The following is an 18,242-nucleotide window of genomic DNA, read 5'->3' as shown; positions in this document are numbered from 1 at the left end:
CGGACCACGGGAACTTCACCATCGAGGCTTCTTGAATGCAAGCACTCTTTGACTCCTCCTGTCACAGGTAGTGGAGATTCCTCGGTGACTATGCTGCTGGATTCTGAGCCTCCTTCTCTATATTCCAGAGAGGCTTCTCCTTCCTATTTGGTGGCTCCTAAGTCTCGCTCTCCTTTTCCTGAGGGACCATCTACCTCGAAGTCTGCCTCATTTGCGAGATTTGTTTTTGACATGGGGAAAGCTCTTCAGCTGGATCTCCACTCAGATTCCAAGTATACTCTTGAGTACTTGTCCGACATGGAGTTATCTCATCCACCCAAGGAGACAGTGAGGCTTCCTATGACTAGGTTGTCTTAAAGCAAACTTTCCTCAGGAATATGGAATATTCTATTACGGCCATACCATCTAAGCTGGAATCCAGGTATCGCACCGTACCTTGTAAGGACTTTGAGAAATCCCAATTATCTCACCAGTCCTTGGTTGTGGAATCTTCATTAAAGAAAGCTCAACCATCTAAGCTTTACGCTGTGGTCCCTCCAGGCAGAGAGGGCCGTACCATGGACAAGTTTGGCCGTAGACTATATCAGAATTCCATGATGGCAAATAGAATTCTCAATTACAATTACATATTCACTGCTTATTTTAATCACTTTCTCAAAATAATTCCTAAGTTTTTTATCCGGCTCTTGAGGAACAGTGTCTTCCAGAATTCAAACAGATTATTCGAACTCAGTCACAACTTCGACTCTTCATGCTGCAAGCCACATACAATGCCTTTGAGCTCTCTTCCAGAGTTTCTGCTTTTGCGGTGGCCATGCGTCACCTTGCTTGGCTCCGCATTGTTGATATAGATCCTAAAGCAAAAAGAAAAGAAATAGAAAATTTTATTTTCTACCTTTGTTGTCTGGTTTCTGCTTTCCTCATTCAATTCTTTTCCTTCAGTGTCTGTTCCACTCTCTCCCATCCACTTTCCTTCAGCGTTTTCTCCCTTCTCTCTCTTCCCCATTTCCCTTCAGCGTCTTCTCTCCTCTCTTTCTCTTCCCCATTTCCATCTTCTCCCCACTCTCTCTTCCCCATTTCCCTTCAGTGTCTGTTCCTCTCCATCCCCCTTCAGCACCCTTTGCGTGGTCCAGGCAGTGCCTAACAATTCCTACCTCTGCCCACCTCCACCCCTGCCTCCACACACACACAGACTCCATTTCACCAATCTATTCTCCCCCCCTTCCTTCCCCTTATCTTCATGCCGATTTTTAATTTTCTTTCAACAAGCAGCCAGAGCCTTGAAGTTGTGTGCAGCTGCCGGAAACTTCTCCTCTGATGCAACTTCCTGTTTCCGGTTGCATCAGAGGAGAACTTTCCGGCAGCCACACGTGACTTCAAGGCTCCAGCTTGAAAGAAAATTAAAAATCGACATGAAGGTAAGGGGAAGGGAGGGAGGTGATCGGATGGACCACAACAGGAGGGGGCTGCGTGCATTCGGTGACCGCGCACGTTTCCTCCCTTAACTGTGGAGACAAGGCCATTCACTGCTCCACAGGGCGTTGAATGGCCTTGTCCCTGTACCTGCGGCAACCACTTTTTTTCCCCACCGTTTCGGCGGGTTACCCACGGCTAGCTGCGAGTAACAGCCACCGTGTCATTCTCTACTGTAATTATGTTTCCACCACCCTTTTTCATTGTTTTTAACTTGGGACTCACTTTCAAGTGTGTCTGCATGTCCCCTATTTGTTTACGGAGAAAGCAAAGTTGCTTACCTGTAACGTGTTCTCCATAGACAGCAGGGGAATGCAGCCACAATTGCCCGCCCTCTGTCCCCTTGTCTCACATTTTTTCTTGCTAGAGACTAAACTGACAGGCTGAGGGGAGGGGCTGTGAGTGTAGGGACTCCTGCACATGCCCAGTAAGCTTTTAAAAGCTTACCTAGCTAGGGGAGATTTCCGGCATTAAGGCTCAGTCAAGGGACTTGACCTTCAAGTGTGGCTGCATTCCTCTGCTGTCTATGAAGAACACCTTTTACAGGTAAGCAACTTTACTTTCTCCATAGACAGCAAAGAAATGCAGTCACACCTAACTCTCTCACCTTCCTCTCTATGATATCTATGTATATCTTTTGCAGCTAGAAACAAAACTGAATATCAAGGGGAGAAGCCACGGATGGCAGTAGTCCCTGTACATCCTCAGTAAGCCAAAAGGCTTACTATAGCTAGGGGAGAGCACTGACACAAAGGCTCAGTCAGAGGATTTCATCAACAAGTATGACTGCATTCACCTGTTGTCTACGGAGAGCCCCGTTACAGGTAAGCAACTGCACTTTCCTGCCCTATTCTACTGCTTTGTCTCGGTGGCTGCTGAGACTACTAAGGAAAGTCCTGGCAGCCATTTTGTAATTAAAACAGCACAGGCAGTAATCGCAAAATGGCTGCCAGTATCTCTTGCAGTAGTATCGTCAGTAATTGAAATGGAGAAAAGGCATGGAACATGAACTTATGGTTACGCGGTTAAGAAACATGATGTTATGTTATTAGTGGGGAGGGCTACAGGTGATCAGGTAGGATGGGTAGGGAGTTTTGATTTCGGTCAAAAATGCACAGGCATTTTCAGCTGAAACCTGAACTTGGATTTTAATCCTGTTTTGGTGCAAAATTTGGTTGGCCTCTAGTGCTTAACAGTCTTATAATTCCCTAGAGCCATCTGTGGAAGAGAAGCTGCAGAAACTCCACAGCGAGATCAAGTTTGCACTGAAGGTTGATAACCCTGTGAGTACAAATGAAGGTTTAGATGGGATAGTGAAGGCAGTGCAGAATTGTTTTTGGTAGGTGGTAGGTATTAGATCTAATCTAATCTAATGCTTAGTTTTATATACCGAGTCTTCAATCCAAGAAAGCTCGACTCGGTTTACAATAGTTAGGTAAGATAATGAAAATATAGAAACAGTAATTAAATTAAGCACATAGTAACATAGCAGAAGTGGGAGAGGAATAAATTACCAAAGTGTTTGGTGAACAGGATGGTTTTCAAGGACTTGCGAAAGGATGAAAGAGAACTAAAACTTCGCAGAAAAAGTTGCCCTGGATTAGTAGCATGGAATGTTGCTATTCTTTGGGTTTTTGCAAGGTACTAGTGACCTGAATTTGCCACTGTGAGGACAGGCTACTGGGCTAGATGAACCATTGGTCTGACCCAGCAAAGCTATTCTTATGGAATCTTGCATGAGTGGCTTATAGCAGAATGCAGTTTTGTACCTTCAGTATTTGGAGTTTATTTGGCGATATAATATAGCAGTTAAGCTTCAACACATGGTCTGTCAAGATCACCGATGACTGAGTTGTTGCTGTCTTTCATTTCATCTTTTGAGTTAAATGTTTTCTTTTTTGACAAGGATGTCAAGAAGTGTCTGACATCCCTAGAAGAGCTTGGAAATCTACAGGTTACATCTCATATTCTGCAAAAGAACACAGATGTGGTGGCCACATTAAAAAAGGTATACATGGAGCAAATTTTTTGTTTTGTTTTCTTCAAACAAGACCATCTCTTATGATTGTGTGGGCATAATTCTGAGTTGAATGAATCTTGGAAAGGGAAGCCATACCCCAGAAAAAGATCTGAAATTACAGTTGCATTATAATTCCAAATATAATTGGATGGGATAAAAAGACCTCAGAAGTCCTTGCAGAAATTAATAAACTAATCTTTCACTGGTCATAAAAAGAACTAGAGCCATTTTTAAATAGTTTTTTATGTACTCAATTTCCTGCACAAACTTTGTAAACCTAGTAAGTGCAATTTAAATGTTGATTCCAATCTGTGCTGGGTACTAAACACGGAGCTGTCTCTTCAGCAGCTAGACGCCATGCTGAATGATTGTGACAAATAAGAGAAGCTAGGTTTGGGAACAAAAAACATGTTTGTTTAATTAAAGTGTTCAAAAAAAAATGAAGGGATTTGGTTTACACCCCTGAAGAATCCTGAAAGTTCGGTGAAATGGTGGCCCGGGATTTTCTTGCTTACTTAAAAGGTATTAAAATATAGAACCAAATCTTTTCCAGAGAAGGGAAAATGGTAAAACTAGAGGGCATAACTTGAAGTTACAGGGAAGAAGACTTAGGAGTAACATTGGGAAATTTTTTTTTTTCATGGAGAGGTTGGTGGATGCCTGGAATGCCCTCCCGTGGGGAGGTGGTAGAAAGGAAAACAGTGATGGAATTCAAAAACGCAGGAGTTAAACAGAGGATCTCTATTTTGAAAGCAAATGGTATAAATTAAAGAACTAAGGTTGGTATTGGACAGACTTGTATGGTTTGTTTCCCATATATGGTGATTCGGTGTAGGATGGGCTGGGGAGGGCATCAATGGGAATTCCACAAATTGGAACATGAGGATGTTGCTGGCCAGGCTTTACAGTAGATATTCTGCAAACAATAGGATGGTTGGATAGGCTGGAGTGAGCTTAGATGGCAACTTTAGCAGTTGGAACCTAGGACAATACCAGGTGGACTTTAGTCTGCGGCCCAGAAATATCAAAGAAAAGACAAGTTTATTTAATCATGTATTTTTAATTAGAATAACTAATGGGCAGACGGGATGGACAGTTCAGGTCTTTATCTGCTGTCATTTACTATGTTACTATATGTTGATAGTTTTTATACCCAGCACAGATTATATGATAGAGATATATTTTGAATTGGAATCAAGATTTAAATTGTACTTACTAGGTACACAGAGTTTGTGTAGGAATTTGAGCACTTGAAAGACTATATAAAAATGGTTATAGGAGAATTATTTTTCTGAACATCCAAAATATCAGCCCACACACAAGCAGTGACAATCTTTGTATGGAAATCAACTATCTTGAGGGATATATAGGGGACTTAATTACACAAAGAAAGCAAAAATATATATACAATATGAAAAAAATGTGGAGAAACAAAAGACCCCAGGACAAAACACTCTGTCTGATAAAGAACAGACTGCATCACTGATCAGAAAAAAAAACCCTCCACAAATTCCCCAGCAGTAGCTAAAATCTGCTGAGATATTTTATTATTAATCTCTTCAAGGGCTTCTGATGTCTTTCTCTCATCCAATTATATTTGAGGTTGTAATGCAACTGTAGTTTCAGATTATTTTTCTGGGATTTGACTTTTTTTGGTCTCACTGCCTCCTGGGTTTGTTTGTTTTTTTTAAATACAGTGTAGTTGATGCTATAAGGGAGAAGCTATTCCAGGAGTGACTTGTTTATGTGAATCTGCTAACACATTTCCTCAGTATAGGGTATAAAGTTTAAAAAACAAGTTTGGTTCATGCTCATTTTAAAATAATTTTCCCCAGTTTGGGTATTTTTTTCCTCTGTTTTACTTACTTTAAAAAAAAAAAATGTATTGAATATGGAAAAGAACAATAACATAAGACTCCAAATGTAAATCAGCCAATACACACACTGCAGCAAATACAACAAGCTTGACAAACCAACTCCTTTGAACACTAACCCCCCATCCTACAGCCACCCCCCAGAAGAGATACAGTGCAATCGACAGAGAGGCCAGGGAGATACCATCTTCACAATTCAAATGTAACTGTTATAAGGAAGTCTCCATTTTTCATAAATATTCCAGATTTGCCAACATTCCAACATTTGCCTTCTAGTGGCTACTAATTTGCACATCAGTTGGACATAGTCCATTCTGCATATCAGATGTTGTGTAGTAGGGAACTTGGGAGACCGCCAACAGCAGGCTAAGGCCATGCATGCCACTGTAAATAGGAATCCTGCAAGTTGATGTTCCTGGGGAGAATATCCCGGGATAGAAGCATTTAATAGGCAACAATGGGTTATTACGGGACAATGCTTACCAGTAATCATACCAAAAATTGATCCACCATATACCAATTCGCTTCCTCTGTTTTACTTATTTGTTCTTTTTATGTACATTTTATACACTCTAGAACCTTTTGTAAGAGTAGAAATCACAGTCACAGACGAGTGGGTTATATCCTTCTACCAGCAGGGGGAGACTGAGAACAAACTGACTTGAAGAATACCTATAATTAGGTTGTGCAGTTCCCCTAAAGGTAGTCTGCTCTGTCTCCAGCAGGTGTTGAGGTGGTGAGTCTGTGCAGTCCTCTTCTTTGCTGGTCTTAAAGGGGGAGGTTTCCTTTTCCAATTTCCTCTCTTTCTCCTCAATTTCTTAAAAGGGTGACGAGAATCTATGAGATGGAGCAGCAGCTGAAACACTGAGCTTCTCCATAACTTCTGCCTTCTAACCAATATTCCTACTCGGTGAAAAGGTTCTGGTCCCAATTACAGCCTCATACACATACTCTGTCTTCAGTAGTATAGATGCATCTGGGGACGATCTCTTTAGAAAGAATAAACACACATGCAGACTGTTTGCATATCCAAAGAGATGTCCCGTTTATTCAGTAAACAAGCATATATTTATAGTCCGCCCCTTTGTGCATGCGCATTCACAAGCTAGATATGGGTGTAGTTTCTGAGGAAAGCTACTTTTCGTTTCGGAGGAAAACGAAGTTTCATTTTATAGGCAAGCAGGGAGGGGGGGGAGGGAAATTCCACAGCCAGTACAAGCAGTCATTGTTATAGATAAAAAGAGAAAAAATGTTTTGTTATTTCTTGTGTAGCAAAATAAGCTTACAAAGAATATACCCCTACACTCGGCTCCAACTGTATTATCCCTGTTGGAAACTGATAACCATATCTGGATTCTAAAGGCCATTCCAGAGGGATACTCTCTTCATCAGAGCTTGGAAATGCCCCTTACCATTACGGGGTCTCCAAATTACTTTATATATAACCAGTTACTAGTGGTAGAGTTGATTAAAAAAACAGCAACAACTCTACTCCATTGAGACACTATGCCTCAGTGCCACCAGCGCGTGCAAAGTGCACTATGGGCACATTTGACTGTCCCTTGTACTAGTACTCCATTTTAATGATCAGAGTATCACATCACAATTTCTGTATCTGATGCTATGTGAAGCATCTTGTTTGGAAATTGCCTTCTTGTGATGGGATTCAAACGCAAGTTGGACGCACACCTTCTTGCATATCATATTGAGGGATACGGTAAAGTCGGGTCTCCAAAAAGGAGTACCTAAATGGGCCGCCACGTGTGCAGAGCACCGGACTAGATGGACCTCGGTCTGATCCGGTGAAGGCGTTTCTTATGTTCTTATGTTCTTTCTCAACATCTACAGGAATTTCATCATATCTCGCAATGCATTCCTCTATCTAGAATGTATTGGGCTGAATCCACTTATCCATGGTCTAAGGAGGACTCTGTATACAACTAAACTACATCCAAATATCTACCCAGCACTACAGACATTCATACATCAAAAATGGAGAAAAGACCTCAATGTCTAGTAGGGGGTACAAAAAAATCACTTCCCATATAGACAAGTTACTCTCAAAATACTAACTTTGAGACAGGCAGACACATCCTTGGTCAAAAACTCCAAGATAAGTGGAAAAGTATTACTAAATATCACTGTCTTCTGTAGTATGTCACAATAGCATCACACTTATCTGAAAACGTAGTATTCATAGTAGTCTTCGTAGTAGTACTGGGATGTAGAAGCAGGAAAAAATTTGCATAGTGGAGCATGAGCCAAAGGCACAGTGGCTAAAAACTTTTTAGCCGCTGTGCCTTTATAGCCTGTAAGGTGGCTTTTTTTTCCTGTTGTTTCGATACAATTATACGTGAAATGGCGGGATCTAACAGGTGTGTAGAGTCTGTAAGTTAGATTCCCACCATGTTGGAATCTTCCAATGTTTTATCCTCGAAGCAGGATCAACCAGGTTTTTTTCTTGCAACATGTCTTCCACTATTCCATCAATGTTTATACAGTACCTTTTCGAAGACATCCATTTGCTTTAAGTCTTTTTCCCTACAACTGTTCCTTAATAAACATTTGTCACACTTTTACTCCATCGGCTTTTTGAGTTCTATTACGCACCTTTTTATTCCAGACTGTTTCTCCCTCAGCATTGATTCAGCTTTGCGAACAGACTTATCTTCTCCCATCAGTCTTAGTCAGACGTCTGATGGTACTCCTGGGTCACACGGCCTCCACGGTGCATGTTACTCTGTTTAAGAGTCTTCGTCTCAAGATTCCTCAATAGACTCTTGCATGTCAGTGGTCTCAAGCTCGCGACCCATTGTTTCATATCATAGAAGTGGAAAATCTTCAAGCCAATTTTTTTTTCAGCAGTGTTGGGTCCTGGGGAGTTCTGCTTGGAAGACAGTGCCTTCCATCTGATAGTCTGCAGGTGGGTGTTTCTAGTCATGGACTTGATGGGTACAACGAACAATACAAAAGCACCATGGTTATTCAGTTGTTGTTAGGACTCCCGGGCAGTAGGCCTTGAAACTTTAGCTCAGACTTGACCATCCACTAGACTGCTGTATATCTTTTCTCTGTGGCTGTTGATAGGCTGAATTTTTCTCAGGATTGCTTGCCACGGTGGTCTAGTTGTTCTAATTGTGTCAGATTGGTCCTGCCAGCTGTGGTATAGTGATCTAGTTTACCTGAAGGTGGAGTCTTCTCTCAGGATTCCTTGTCTCGGTGGATCTGCTGTCCCAGGGTCCAGTTTGAATGTTTGATGCAGCTCCGTTTTGAGGGACGCATTTGCAGAAACAAGGGTGCAAGAAGATTGTGAGCCTATGGGAGAGTTAGGGATATTTTTCTAAGCACCTAATATTTGATTGCTTTATTGTTTGTGAACTGCTGTGAACTTCGAAGAGGTATTGGCGCTATACAAATAAAAATTGTATTGTATTGTACTCTAGTCGAGTGATCTTGACCCTTCTGGATTCCAGGAAGCATTTTTCTTCCATGGCGTATATATGTGTTTGGCATATTTTTGAAGGTTGGTCTGATTCTCATCTAATTGCTCCTTGTCGGGCATCTTTGCTTCAAATTTTGGAATTTTCACAGGTTGATTTGGAGAAAGATTTAGCATTGTCATTTTTATGCATGCAGGTAGCAGCTCTATCTGACTTCCGGAGTGTTGTTCAGGGTAAGCGGTTGTCTTGTTACCTGGATGTGTCTCATTTCCTGCAAGCAGTTCAGTTGTTTCATTCATTGGTTCTTCATCCTTTGGTTCATTCTTTGGTCCCCTCTTGGGATTTTAACCTGGTGTTGATGTTTTTGGTATCAGAGCCTTTTGAGCCCATGGAGCACTTGTACTTTTGAAGATTGTCTTTCTATCACTTCTGCTCTGCACATTTTGGAATTGCAGTTGCTTTCATGTTGCAAGCTGTCTTTGGTGTTCACTAAGGAGCGGGTGATTTTGCAACTGGTCCCTCCCTTTCTGCCTAAAGTGGCATCTGCTTTTCATGTCAGTCTGTTTTGCTTTCAATGCTAGGAGAGGAAAATGGTTCAGTGGAGCAGTAGCATCTGCATAAGTTGGATGTTTGGGTGTTGTGTGCTTATGTACATAGGACTCAGGAGTTGTGTCTTTCGGAATGCCATTTGGTCATCCTTGCATACCTTTGCACATCAATATCGACTCAATGCTCAGGCCAGAAAGGAGGCAGAGTTTGGGGCTTGTGGGATCCCACCATTGATGGTCACTGCTCTTGTACTTCCCACTCATCTGTGCCTGTTTGGAGGGACAGTATAAAGGAGAAATTAATTCATACCTGATAATTTCCTTTTTTTAGTCCCTCCAGACAGGCACAGGACCCACCCATGTCTTGGAACTTAGTGTGTATTTTCAGTGAAACTTCATCGGTCAGGAAGTGTTTTTGGTAGTTGAAGCCGTAGAGCTTGGTAATTGGTTTTATTTTAATTTTTCCAAAATTTAACACAGTTGTTTACAAATAGTGTGTTTCATGTTTGGTTATGAACACAGGAGCATTTGGTTCTAGAGGTTAGCTAGGGAGTCATCAGCACTGAGAGGGATACATATGTACACTTTGAACTGAATTCCTGCTTGGGTATTCAGACTGGCTTTAGGGGGACTGCATAGCCTAGTTATACAGTAGGTATTCTTCAAGTCAGTCTCCAACTGCTGGTAGAGGGATATAACCCACTCATCTGTGCCTGTCTGGGGGACTAAAAGAAAGGAAATTATCAGGTAAGAACTAATTTCTCTGTAGGTGTGTTGATTCATAGGTGTGCATGCACTTTACATTTTTAGGTGCCCAAATGAACCAAATGCACACCCCTAATCGGTACACAAAAAAGCAGAAATATAAATCTGTTAGAATAGGATTTTATATAACTGTGTCATGAAAAAGGGAAAGTACCTGCAGTGGAAATTATCCTACACCCCTTAATGGCCTCTCCACCATACTTCTTCCTGGCCAGAGTCTGCATTGTCATCGCCTCCTTCTTTTGCACAGCTCTCAAGAGCTGGCAGCTCAGGACAGCCCGTATACAATAATGTTCAGGTATTGAATGGAAGAGAAGCAAGTTGTGAACCATGGAAACCAAGCTTCCCCCACTGACCTTGAGAAAGTCCCTTCACCCACAGATCATAAACACACTTGACTGAAGAAATACCTTGTTTACCTGAATGTACCCACTTAGATTGTGGAAAGCTTCTAAAATAAATCTAAAACCTAAATAAGCTGGGCTGGGTTCCATACCAAATGTGTTTGAAAAGTTTCTAGTATGAAATTTCTGCTTTGTTCCTAATTTGTCTTTCTGTCTAAATGTATGTGCATGCTTTTCCGTCCACTTGCGGCAACAGATTCGTCGCTACAAAGCCAACAAGGATGTGATGGAGAAGGCTGCTGAGGTTTACTCACGCCTGAAATCCCGTGTCCTGGGACCAAAGATGGGGCCACTTCAGAAAACAAACAGAAACAGCATGACTGAGAAGGACAAAGCTGAGAAGAACGATGAGAAACTGACAGGAGAGGAAGCTGAGAATGAGACAGAGAGGAAGGAGCCCAGTGCAGGTAACCTACAAACCAGCAATCCCTCATAGCTATTCTCTAGCAACAGTTCCTGTGAAAGGGTTTTCATTGACTTAATATCATTGACTTTCTGCATGTGCAGAGAAAACACGTGAACAAAGGAGAGCTTCAGCACATATCTCTCCCATCATTGAAAATGGCTACATGCATTTTTAGAGCTGTAGGGCGTACTTTTTTATTGAACTCTCTTCAGACAGTGCTATCCTTCTGAACAAAAGTGATCTCTCCATTCCATTTGAATCAGTCAGTGGACCTTTCTTCCTTTCAGAGGAGAGTTAAGGGAGATCATTTCTCTACCTTGAAACTTTTTGGACATTAAATATCTGAGTGACGCTGTTTTAAAGTTTACGGTTCTGAATTTGATATACCTCATTTCCTTAAGCAATCACAGGGCAGTTGGAAATGACCAAAGATTTTTGAAAGTCAAATAAGCTTTTCGTTCATTTTGGTGCATTGAAGAAAGGAGTAGTATTTAAGGCTACAGTTGTCACATGGTTTAATGGGTCAGAGTCAGCATGGGTTCAGCCAAGGGAAGTCTTTCCTCACCAATTTGCTGAATTTCTTTGAAGGTGTGAATAAACATGTAGATAAAGGTGAGCCAGTTAAGGTGGTATATCTAGATTTTGCTTACCATCTTTGAAACGAGGATAACTCGCAAGCCTCATTGTGCACCATCACGGGCCCCACAGTGCGCAATTAATAGTGAATTAGAAAGTGCAAGTGCAATAAATAAATTTATTCACTATTAATTGTGCACTGTGGGGCCCGTGATAGTGCACAACGAGGCTTGAGAGTTAGCCTCTTTTCAAAGATGGTAAGCCAGGAGCACTGGTAACAGCGCACCATAGCTTTTACTACAGCATTGAGGCCCCACATTAATTATATATTGATTGATATTGATTGCTTTTCCAGTTTTTGGAAAGTGGTATGTTCGTTTGCAGTGCTATCCATATTTCTGGGTTTCTATTAGAGGATTTTTGTATTCAGATTTAATATGCACTATCATTGATCACCTAAAAATATTTTATAAGTCTCAAAATATGTTCAATTCATAAATATGACTTATACAAAGTGAACATTCAGACCCACAACTTTATCCCAGTGAACAAAGATCGGGGGGGGGGAGGGGGGGGTCGGTGAATCTGTTTGCATGTTGTTGTAACTTTAAGGAGGTGCCCGGAGCAGCTGTTGATTGTTTCCCACCATAAACCAAGATAAGTTATTACAGTTTTTTTCTACACAGATTTGGTTTATTGTATGCTCTGTACTGGTTCTGGTGGGTGAGACTGTGAACATTATGATGGTCTCTCTGCACAGCTACTCCGTGATCTTTGTTCACTGGGATAAAGTTGTGGGTCTGAATGTTCACTTTGTATAAGTCATATTCTTTAGCACTCTCCAGACCAGTAGAGGTTAACTTTACGAATGGGTATATATCTAATCATGACCAGCAGGTGGAGACTGAAAACAAAACTTTGGGACAGTATATCCTAGCCCCTCCTCTCTATTTCCCTCAGTCTTCTTTCAGTCTCCAGCAGGTGTTGAGTGATCTGTACCCATCTCCCTTGGTAGGGCTGTTGGAATTTGTTTATGGGGTTTATTGTCCCTGTTTTTGGCCGGACGGAGCTTGGGCGGACTCTGTTTGGGGGTTCGTCCGACCTCGGGGGTGTCAAACCCGGCGGGTCACGAGCGGGGTCCCTCCCCCCACTTCCTCCACCTCCCCACATTTTTTTAGAGGAGCCTCAGCAGTAAGCCTTGCCCCCTAAATCAAGCAAGGCATATTGCTTCGAGAGCCTGTGGAGTCTGTTCTGTAAAAAAAAAAAAAATCCTGAGGTAGTGCTGGTCTGAAGGGTTGTTTCCCTTTAAGAAAACTGTATTTTACTGTATTTTTTCATGTAACCGGCACTTTTTTCTAGCTAGGTCACTTATGGAGCAATTGTGCCCTTCTCCGGGGGAGTAGGACACAAATTTAGTCCAGCCGCGAGGCACTCGCGGCCGGCCTGAACTCGGCGGTTTGGGTCGGTGAGGTGGTGGAGCTCCGTCGGCAGCGGCTGCAGGCGCCCAGAGCTCCCCGCCGATGGTGCCTCGCGAGTCGGCAGGGAACGGTGGGGAAGCCCGGTCTTCTCTGTCCGCCCACGGAGGGAATCCCCGAGCCGCCGACGGTCGGGTTTTAGAGGATTCCCTCTCAGCTGATTTTTTTGACAGCTGATGCCGGCTTGCCTGCTTTAGCGGCTGAGACTATTCAGGTTTCTCAGCCGCTTCAGGCTATGGAGGGAGCTTTTTTGGCGGGAAAACCGCCATCTTCTCTGTCTGGCCCCTCCATTTTGTCTTCCACCTCAGGTGACCTTCCCCCTGTTTTGACTATGCAGGGGCAAGGTTCTGCTGGGTCCCCTGCTGTGGCAGGGAGTCCCTTGGGACCCTCGGGGGGTTTTCCCCTGAATTTTTTCTTTTCTTTATGCAGAGCCTATTTTCAGGCGGCTGGGGGTCCCGGTTGCGCCCAGGGGGTTTCGGGGGGTGGGGTTTCCTCCGCACTCCCTGCGGCTTTGCCTCTCTCGTCTGACGTGACGTCCCCTCCGCCGCCTCCCTTGTCCAAGCGTCCGCGGGTGTAGTGGGACGAGAATTTGTGGTCGGAGGAACGTGTCGGTCTGGAGGAGGACCTGGACCCTTTGGAGGAATTCCAGGACCCTCTGGAGGGGACGGAAGCTGGCGGCGGGTTGTCGGATTTCCCGTTCTCCAGTGACGAGGCGTCCGTTGTGCGCCTTTTTCAGAAAGATGAGCTGCCTGACCTTATTCAGCAGGTTTCTTCGGTTTGGCGTTTTGAGGACGCGCCGCCGGGGACTCCGCGTGTGGGGGACCCCCTGTTACGGGGGATCCGTTCCGTTTCCCGCTCTTTTCCTATGCATCAGGATATTCGGGATATTATTCTGGAGCAGTGGAAAACGCCGGAGACGCCGTTTCGGCTGGCGCGCAGCATGGCTCGCCTGTATCCCATTCCTGAAGGGGATCGGGCTACGTTAGCTTCACCAGTCGTGGATGCGGTGGTCTCGGCAATTTCCAAGCGGCATACCGTGCCTGTTGAGGGCGGTTCTGCCTTGCGGGACTCTGAGGAGCGCAAATTGGAGAACATCCTTAAGCAAAATTTTCAGGTCTCTGCCTTTGGGGTCCAGGCGGCTATTTGTGGGGGACTGGTCGCTCGCGCCGTGTTTCGGTGGGCGGAGCGGGTCTTGGATCGAGAGTCTGACGACTGGTCTCTGGTGGATCAGGAGGTAGCGAAGATTGAGATGGCGGCCTCATTCCTCTCAGATGCTCTCTATGACTTGGTGCGGATCTCGGCTAAGTCTATGGCTTTTGGCGTGGCCGCAAGGCGTGTGTTGTGGCTGCGCGCTTGGGCGGCGGATGCTGCGTCCTAAACTAAGCTTACTAAATTTCCCTTTCGGGGGTCGTTTTTATTTGGAGAGGACTTGGATAAGTTGATTCAGACTCTGTCGGACTCGAAAGTTCCCCGTCTGCCGGAGGACCGTGCCCGCCCGGCGTCTCGGGGGGGTGCGGCCCGGGGGCGTTTGCGGGAATTTCGCAAGTATCGCCCTGAGCGTGGGGGCTGCTTCTTTCCAGTCTCCGGGGTTTTCCCGGGGTCGGTTCTTCCAGCGCATGCAGCCCTTTCGGGGGGCCCGTCGGGGGGCAGGGAATCCCTCCGCCGGTTCCCCCGCTTCCCGTCCTGCGCAATGACTCCTTGCCGGCGCCCCCTTTGGTTCCGGTGGGGGGCCCGGCTGCGCAAATTTTTCCCCAAATGGGCCGAGATCACGTCCGATCAGTGGGTCCTTGAGGTGGTGCGGGACGGTTACGCTCTGGAGTTCACCCGCTCTCTGCCGGACCTTTTTCTCGCTTCTCCATGTCAGACTCCATGGAAGACGCAGGCTTTTCGTCAGACCCTTTGTGGTGGCCATAAAGGAGGGGACCTTTCGGCCCATCCTGGATTTGAAAGGGATCAACAGAGCTCTCAAGATTCCGTCTTTCCGCATGGAAACGCTGCGGTCGGTCATTCTGGCGGTTCAGCCGGGGGAGTTTCTTACGTCTCTCGAGCTGACGGAGGCCTACGTGCAGGTTCCAATTCGGGCCTCTCATCAGCGCTTCCTTCGCTTTGCGATCTTGGGGCGGCACTTTCAGTTCTGTGCGCTTCCCTTTGGTCTGGCCGCGGCTCCTCGGACGTTCACCAAGGTAATGGTGGTCGTCGCGGCAGCCTTGCGGTCGGTGGGCATCCTGGTTCACCCCTACCTGGACGACTGGTTGATTCGGGCAAAGTCGTTGCAGGAGAGCTCCCGGGTTACGGCTCGGGTGGTGGAGTTTCTCCGGTCGCTGGGCTGGGTGGTCAACCTTTCCAAGAGTCGGTTGGTCCCGGCTCAGCGTCTGGAGTGCCTTGGGGTTATGTTCGACACCTCCTTGGGGTAGGTCTTCCTTCCAGAGGCCCGGGTGAGCAAATTGCAATCTCAGATTCGCCTGCTTTTGGCGTCCCGGGGTCCTCGGGCGCAGGATTTCCTCCAAGTCCTGGGGTCAATGGCGGCGTCCCTGGACGTGGTGAGGTGGGCGCGGGCCCACATGCGTCCTCTTCAGTATGCTCTGCTCCGGAGGTGGTCTCCCCGGAGGCAAGATTTGGATGTTCCGGTTCCCCTGCGAGGTTTGGCGCGCTGCAGTCTGCGCTGGTGGCTCCGGACCCCTCACCTGGTTCAGGGGGTGGGTCTGGATCTCCCGCGGTGGACGGTGCTCCTTACGGATGCGAGTCTCCTCGGTTGGGGGGCTCAGTTTATGGGCCTCTCAGCTCGGGGCACCTGGTCCGCGGAGGAGGCCTCCTGGTCGATCAACGTGTTGGAGACCAGAGCGGTCAGGCTGGCGCTGTTAGCTTTCCACTCCCTTTTGCTGGGCAAGTCGGTCAGAGTCCTGTCGGACAATGCCACGGCGGTGGCTTATGTCAATCGTCAGGGGGGCACCAAGAGCACTCCTGTGGCGCAGGAGGCGGCTCGGCTCATGGTTTGGGCGGAGTCCCCTCTGCTGGACCTCTCGGCCTCTCATATAGCCGGAGTAGAAAATGTTCAGGCAGACTTCCTCAGTCGGCACTTTCTAGATCCAGGAGAGTGGTGTCTCGGCGCCGAGGCATTTCAGTTGATAGTGCAGGCTTGGGGGCAGCCCCTGATGGACCTGATGGCCACGGGTGGCAATGCCAAAGTGCCCCGCTTCTTCAGTCGTCGCGGGGACGGTCTGGCCGAGGGTCTGGATGCTCTGGTCCAGCAGTGGCCAACGGAGGGACTGTTGTATGTGTTCCCTCCTTGGCCGCTGGTGGGCAGAGTACTTCTTCGCATTGTTCACCATCCGAGTTTGGTGGTGCTGGTGGCGCCGGATTGGCCTCGCCGTCCGTGGTATGCGGATCTGGTGAGGCACCTGGTGACGGATCCTCTTCCTCTGCCTCTCTCGGACGACCTTCTGATGCAGGGTCCCATTCCCATGTTCGACCCGTCTCCCTTCTGTCTTACGGCGTGGCTCTTGAAAGGGGTCGCCTTAGCAAGAAGGGATATTCAGACAAGGTGATCTCTACACTGTTGGGGTCCCGGAGGCTTTCTACCTCTCGGGCTTATGTGCGGGTTTGGCGTCTATTTGAGGAATGGTGTAGGGCGCGGGGAGTGACCTCTTTTCGCGCTTCTCTGCCTATCATTCTAGAGTTCTTGCAGGATGGCCTGGATAGAGGCCTGGCTTGGTCTTCTCTCCGGGTTCACCTTGCGGCCCTGTCGGCCTTTCGAGGGTTGGTGTCAGGTCAGCGTTTATCGGCTCTTCCTGATGTGATTCGATTTTTGCGGGCGGCCAAGTTGCTTAGGCCTCCCCTACGGCCCTCGGTTCCCTCTTGGGATCTTAATCTGGTTCTCTCTGTTTTGGTGCGTCCGCCTTTCGAGCCCTTGGACGTCTGTTCTTTGAAGGACCTTACTTTGAAGGCGGTCTTTTTGGTGGCCATTACGTCTGCTAGGCGTGTTTCTGAGCTACAGGCTTTCTCTTGTAGGGCTCCCTTCTTGGAGTTTTCTAGGGAGCGGGTCGTCTTGCGGCCTGTTCCTTCCTTTCTGCCGAAGGTTGTTTCTCCTTTTCATGTCTATCAATCGGTGGTTCTCCCGGTCTTGGGTGGTCGGGAGGGCTCTTCTGAGCAACGGCAGCTGCGCAAGTTGGATGTCGGTCGGGTCCTTCGCTCTTATGTGCAGCGGACCCAGGAATTCCGGAAGTCCGATCATCTCTTTGTCCTCCTGGCTGGTCCTCGTCGGGGAGCTGGCGCTTCTAAGGCTACTATTGCGCGCTGGATCAAGGAGACGATTGCTTCCGCTTATCTTCTGAAACAGCAGCCTGTTCCGGAGTTTCTCAAGGCTCATTCCACTCGGGGTCAGGCGGCTTCTTGGGCTGAGTCGTCGCTCGTGCCTCCAGTGGATATTTGTAAGGCTGCGGTTTGGTCCTCCTTGCATTCCTTTGTTCGTCATTATCGGGTTGATGTGCAGGCGTGTCGGGACGCGGTGTTCGGTGAGCGTGTACTGGTATCGGCCCTTCGGGGGTCCCGCCCGTGAGAGGGACTGCTTTGGTACGTCCCATTCGTAAAGTTAACCTCTACTGGTCTGGAGAGTGCTAAAGAAGGAGAAATTAGGTTCTTACCTGCTAATTTACTTTCTTTTAGCTTCTCCAGACCAGTAGAGGTCCCCACCCTGTCTGTTGTTGTTGTTGTTGGGGCTGTTGCGCGGGCAGTTTTTGGTTTTTGCTGCGGGTTCTAGTATTTTTCTAGGGCCGGGGAGAATTGAAGAACAGCGGCTGTGGCTCGGCTGGCTTAGCTGGCGAGCTGTGGGGACATTCTTCCTTCGGGAATTTCTCCTCTGCATTTTCCAACAGCATTTTTGGGTATGTTATTTGTTACTCCTTTCGGAGTATTGTGTTTTCTCTCTGTTTTTTGTCCAGTTCTTGGTTCTGCTTGGCTATTCGGCAGACTGAGGGAAATAGAGAGGAGGGGCTAGGATATACTGTCCCAAAGTTTTGTTTTCAGTCTCCACCTGCTGGTCATGATTAGATATATACCCATTCGTAAAGTTAACCTCTACTGGTCTGGAGAAGCTAAAAGAAAGTAAATTAGCAGGTAAGAACCTAATTTCTCCTTTATGAATTGAACATATTTTGAGACTTATAAAATATTTTTAGGTGATCAATGATAGTGCATATATTACATATCACCTTTGATAATTTGATTACCCTCGTTTTTTTGATTCAGATTTAATATAACATATA

The 18,242-nt window shown here is 46.3% G+C and overlaps 1 protein-coding gene across 3 annotated transcripts in view; it reads left to right on the top strand.

The window, feature by feature from the left end:
- The window catches only part of HDGFL2 (HDGF like 2), an 85,507-nt gene that overhangs the window by 50,157 nt on the left and 17,108 nt on the right, over positions 1-18,242 (top strand). For all 3 annotated transcript variants that reach the window (XR_004540430.1, XM_033956254.1, XM_033956253.1), the window contains exons 12-14: positions 2,686-2,756; positions 3,380-3,481; positions 10,721-10,931. Coding sequence is in view for 2 of the 3 variants with exons in the window: in XM_033956254.1 (XP_033812145.1) it covers positions 2,686-2,756; positions 3,380-3,481; positions 10,721-10,931 (384 nt within the window). In the remaining variant the exon portion in view is untranslated. The remainder of the gene's footprint in view (positions 1-2,685; positions 2,757-3,379; positions 3,482-10,720; positions 10,932-18,242) is intronic.

The sequence above is a fragment of the Geotrypetes seraphini genome, chromosome 8, assembly GCF_902459505.1.
Source record: "Geotrypetes seraphini chromosome 8, aGeoSer1.1, whole genome shotgun sequence".
NCBI lineage: Eukaryota > Metazoa > Chordata > Amphibia > Gymnophiona > Dermophiidae > Geotrypetes > Geotrypetes seraphini.
The sequence above is the reverse complement of the archived record's forward strand: the minus strand, read 5'-3'. Positions and strand labels throughout refer to the sequence as shown.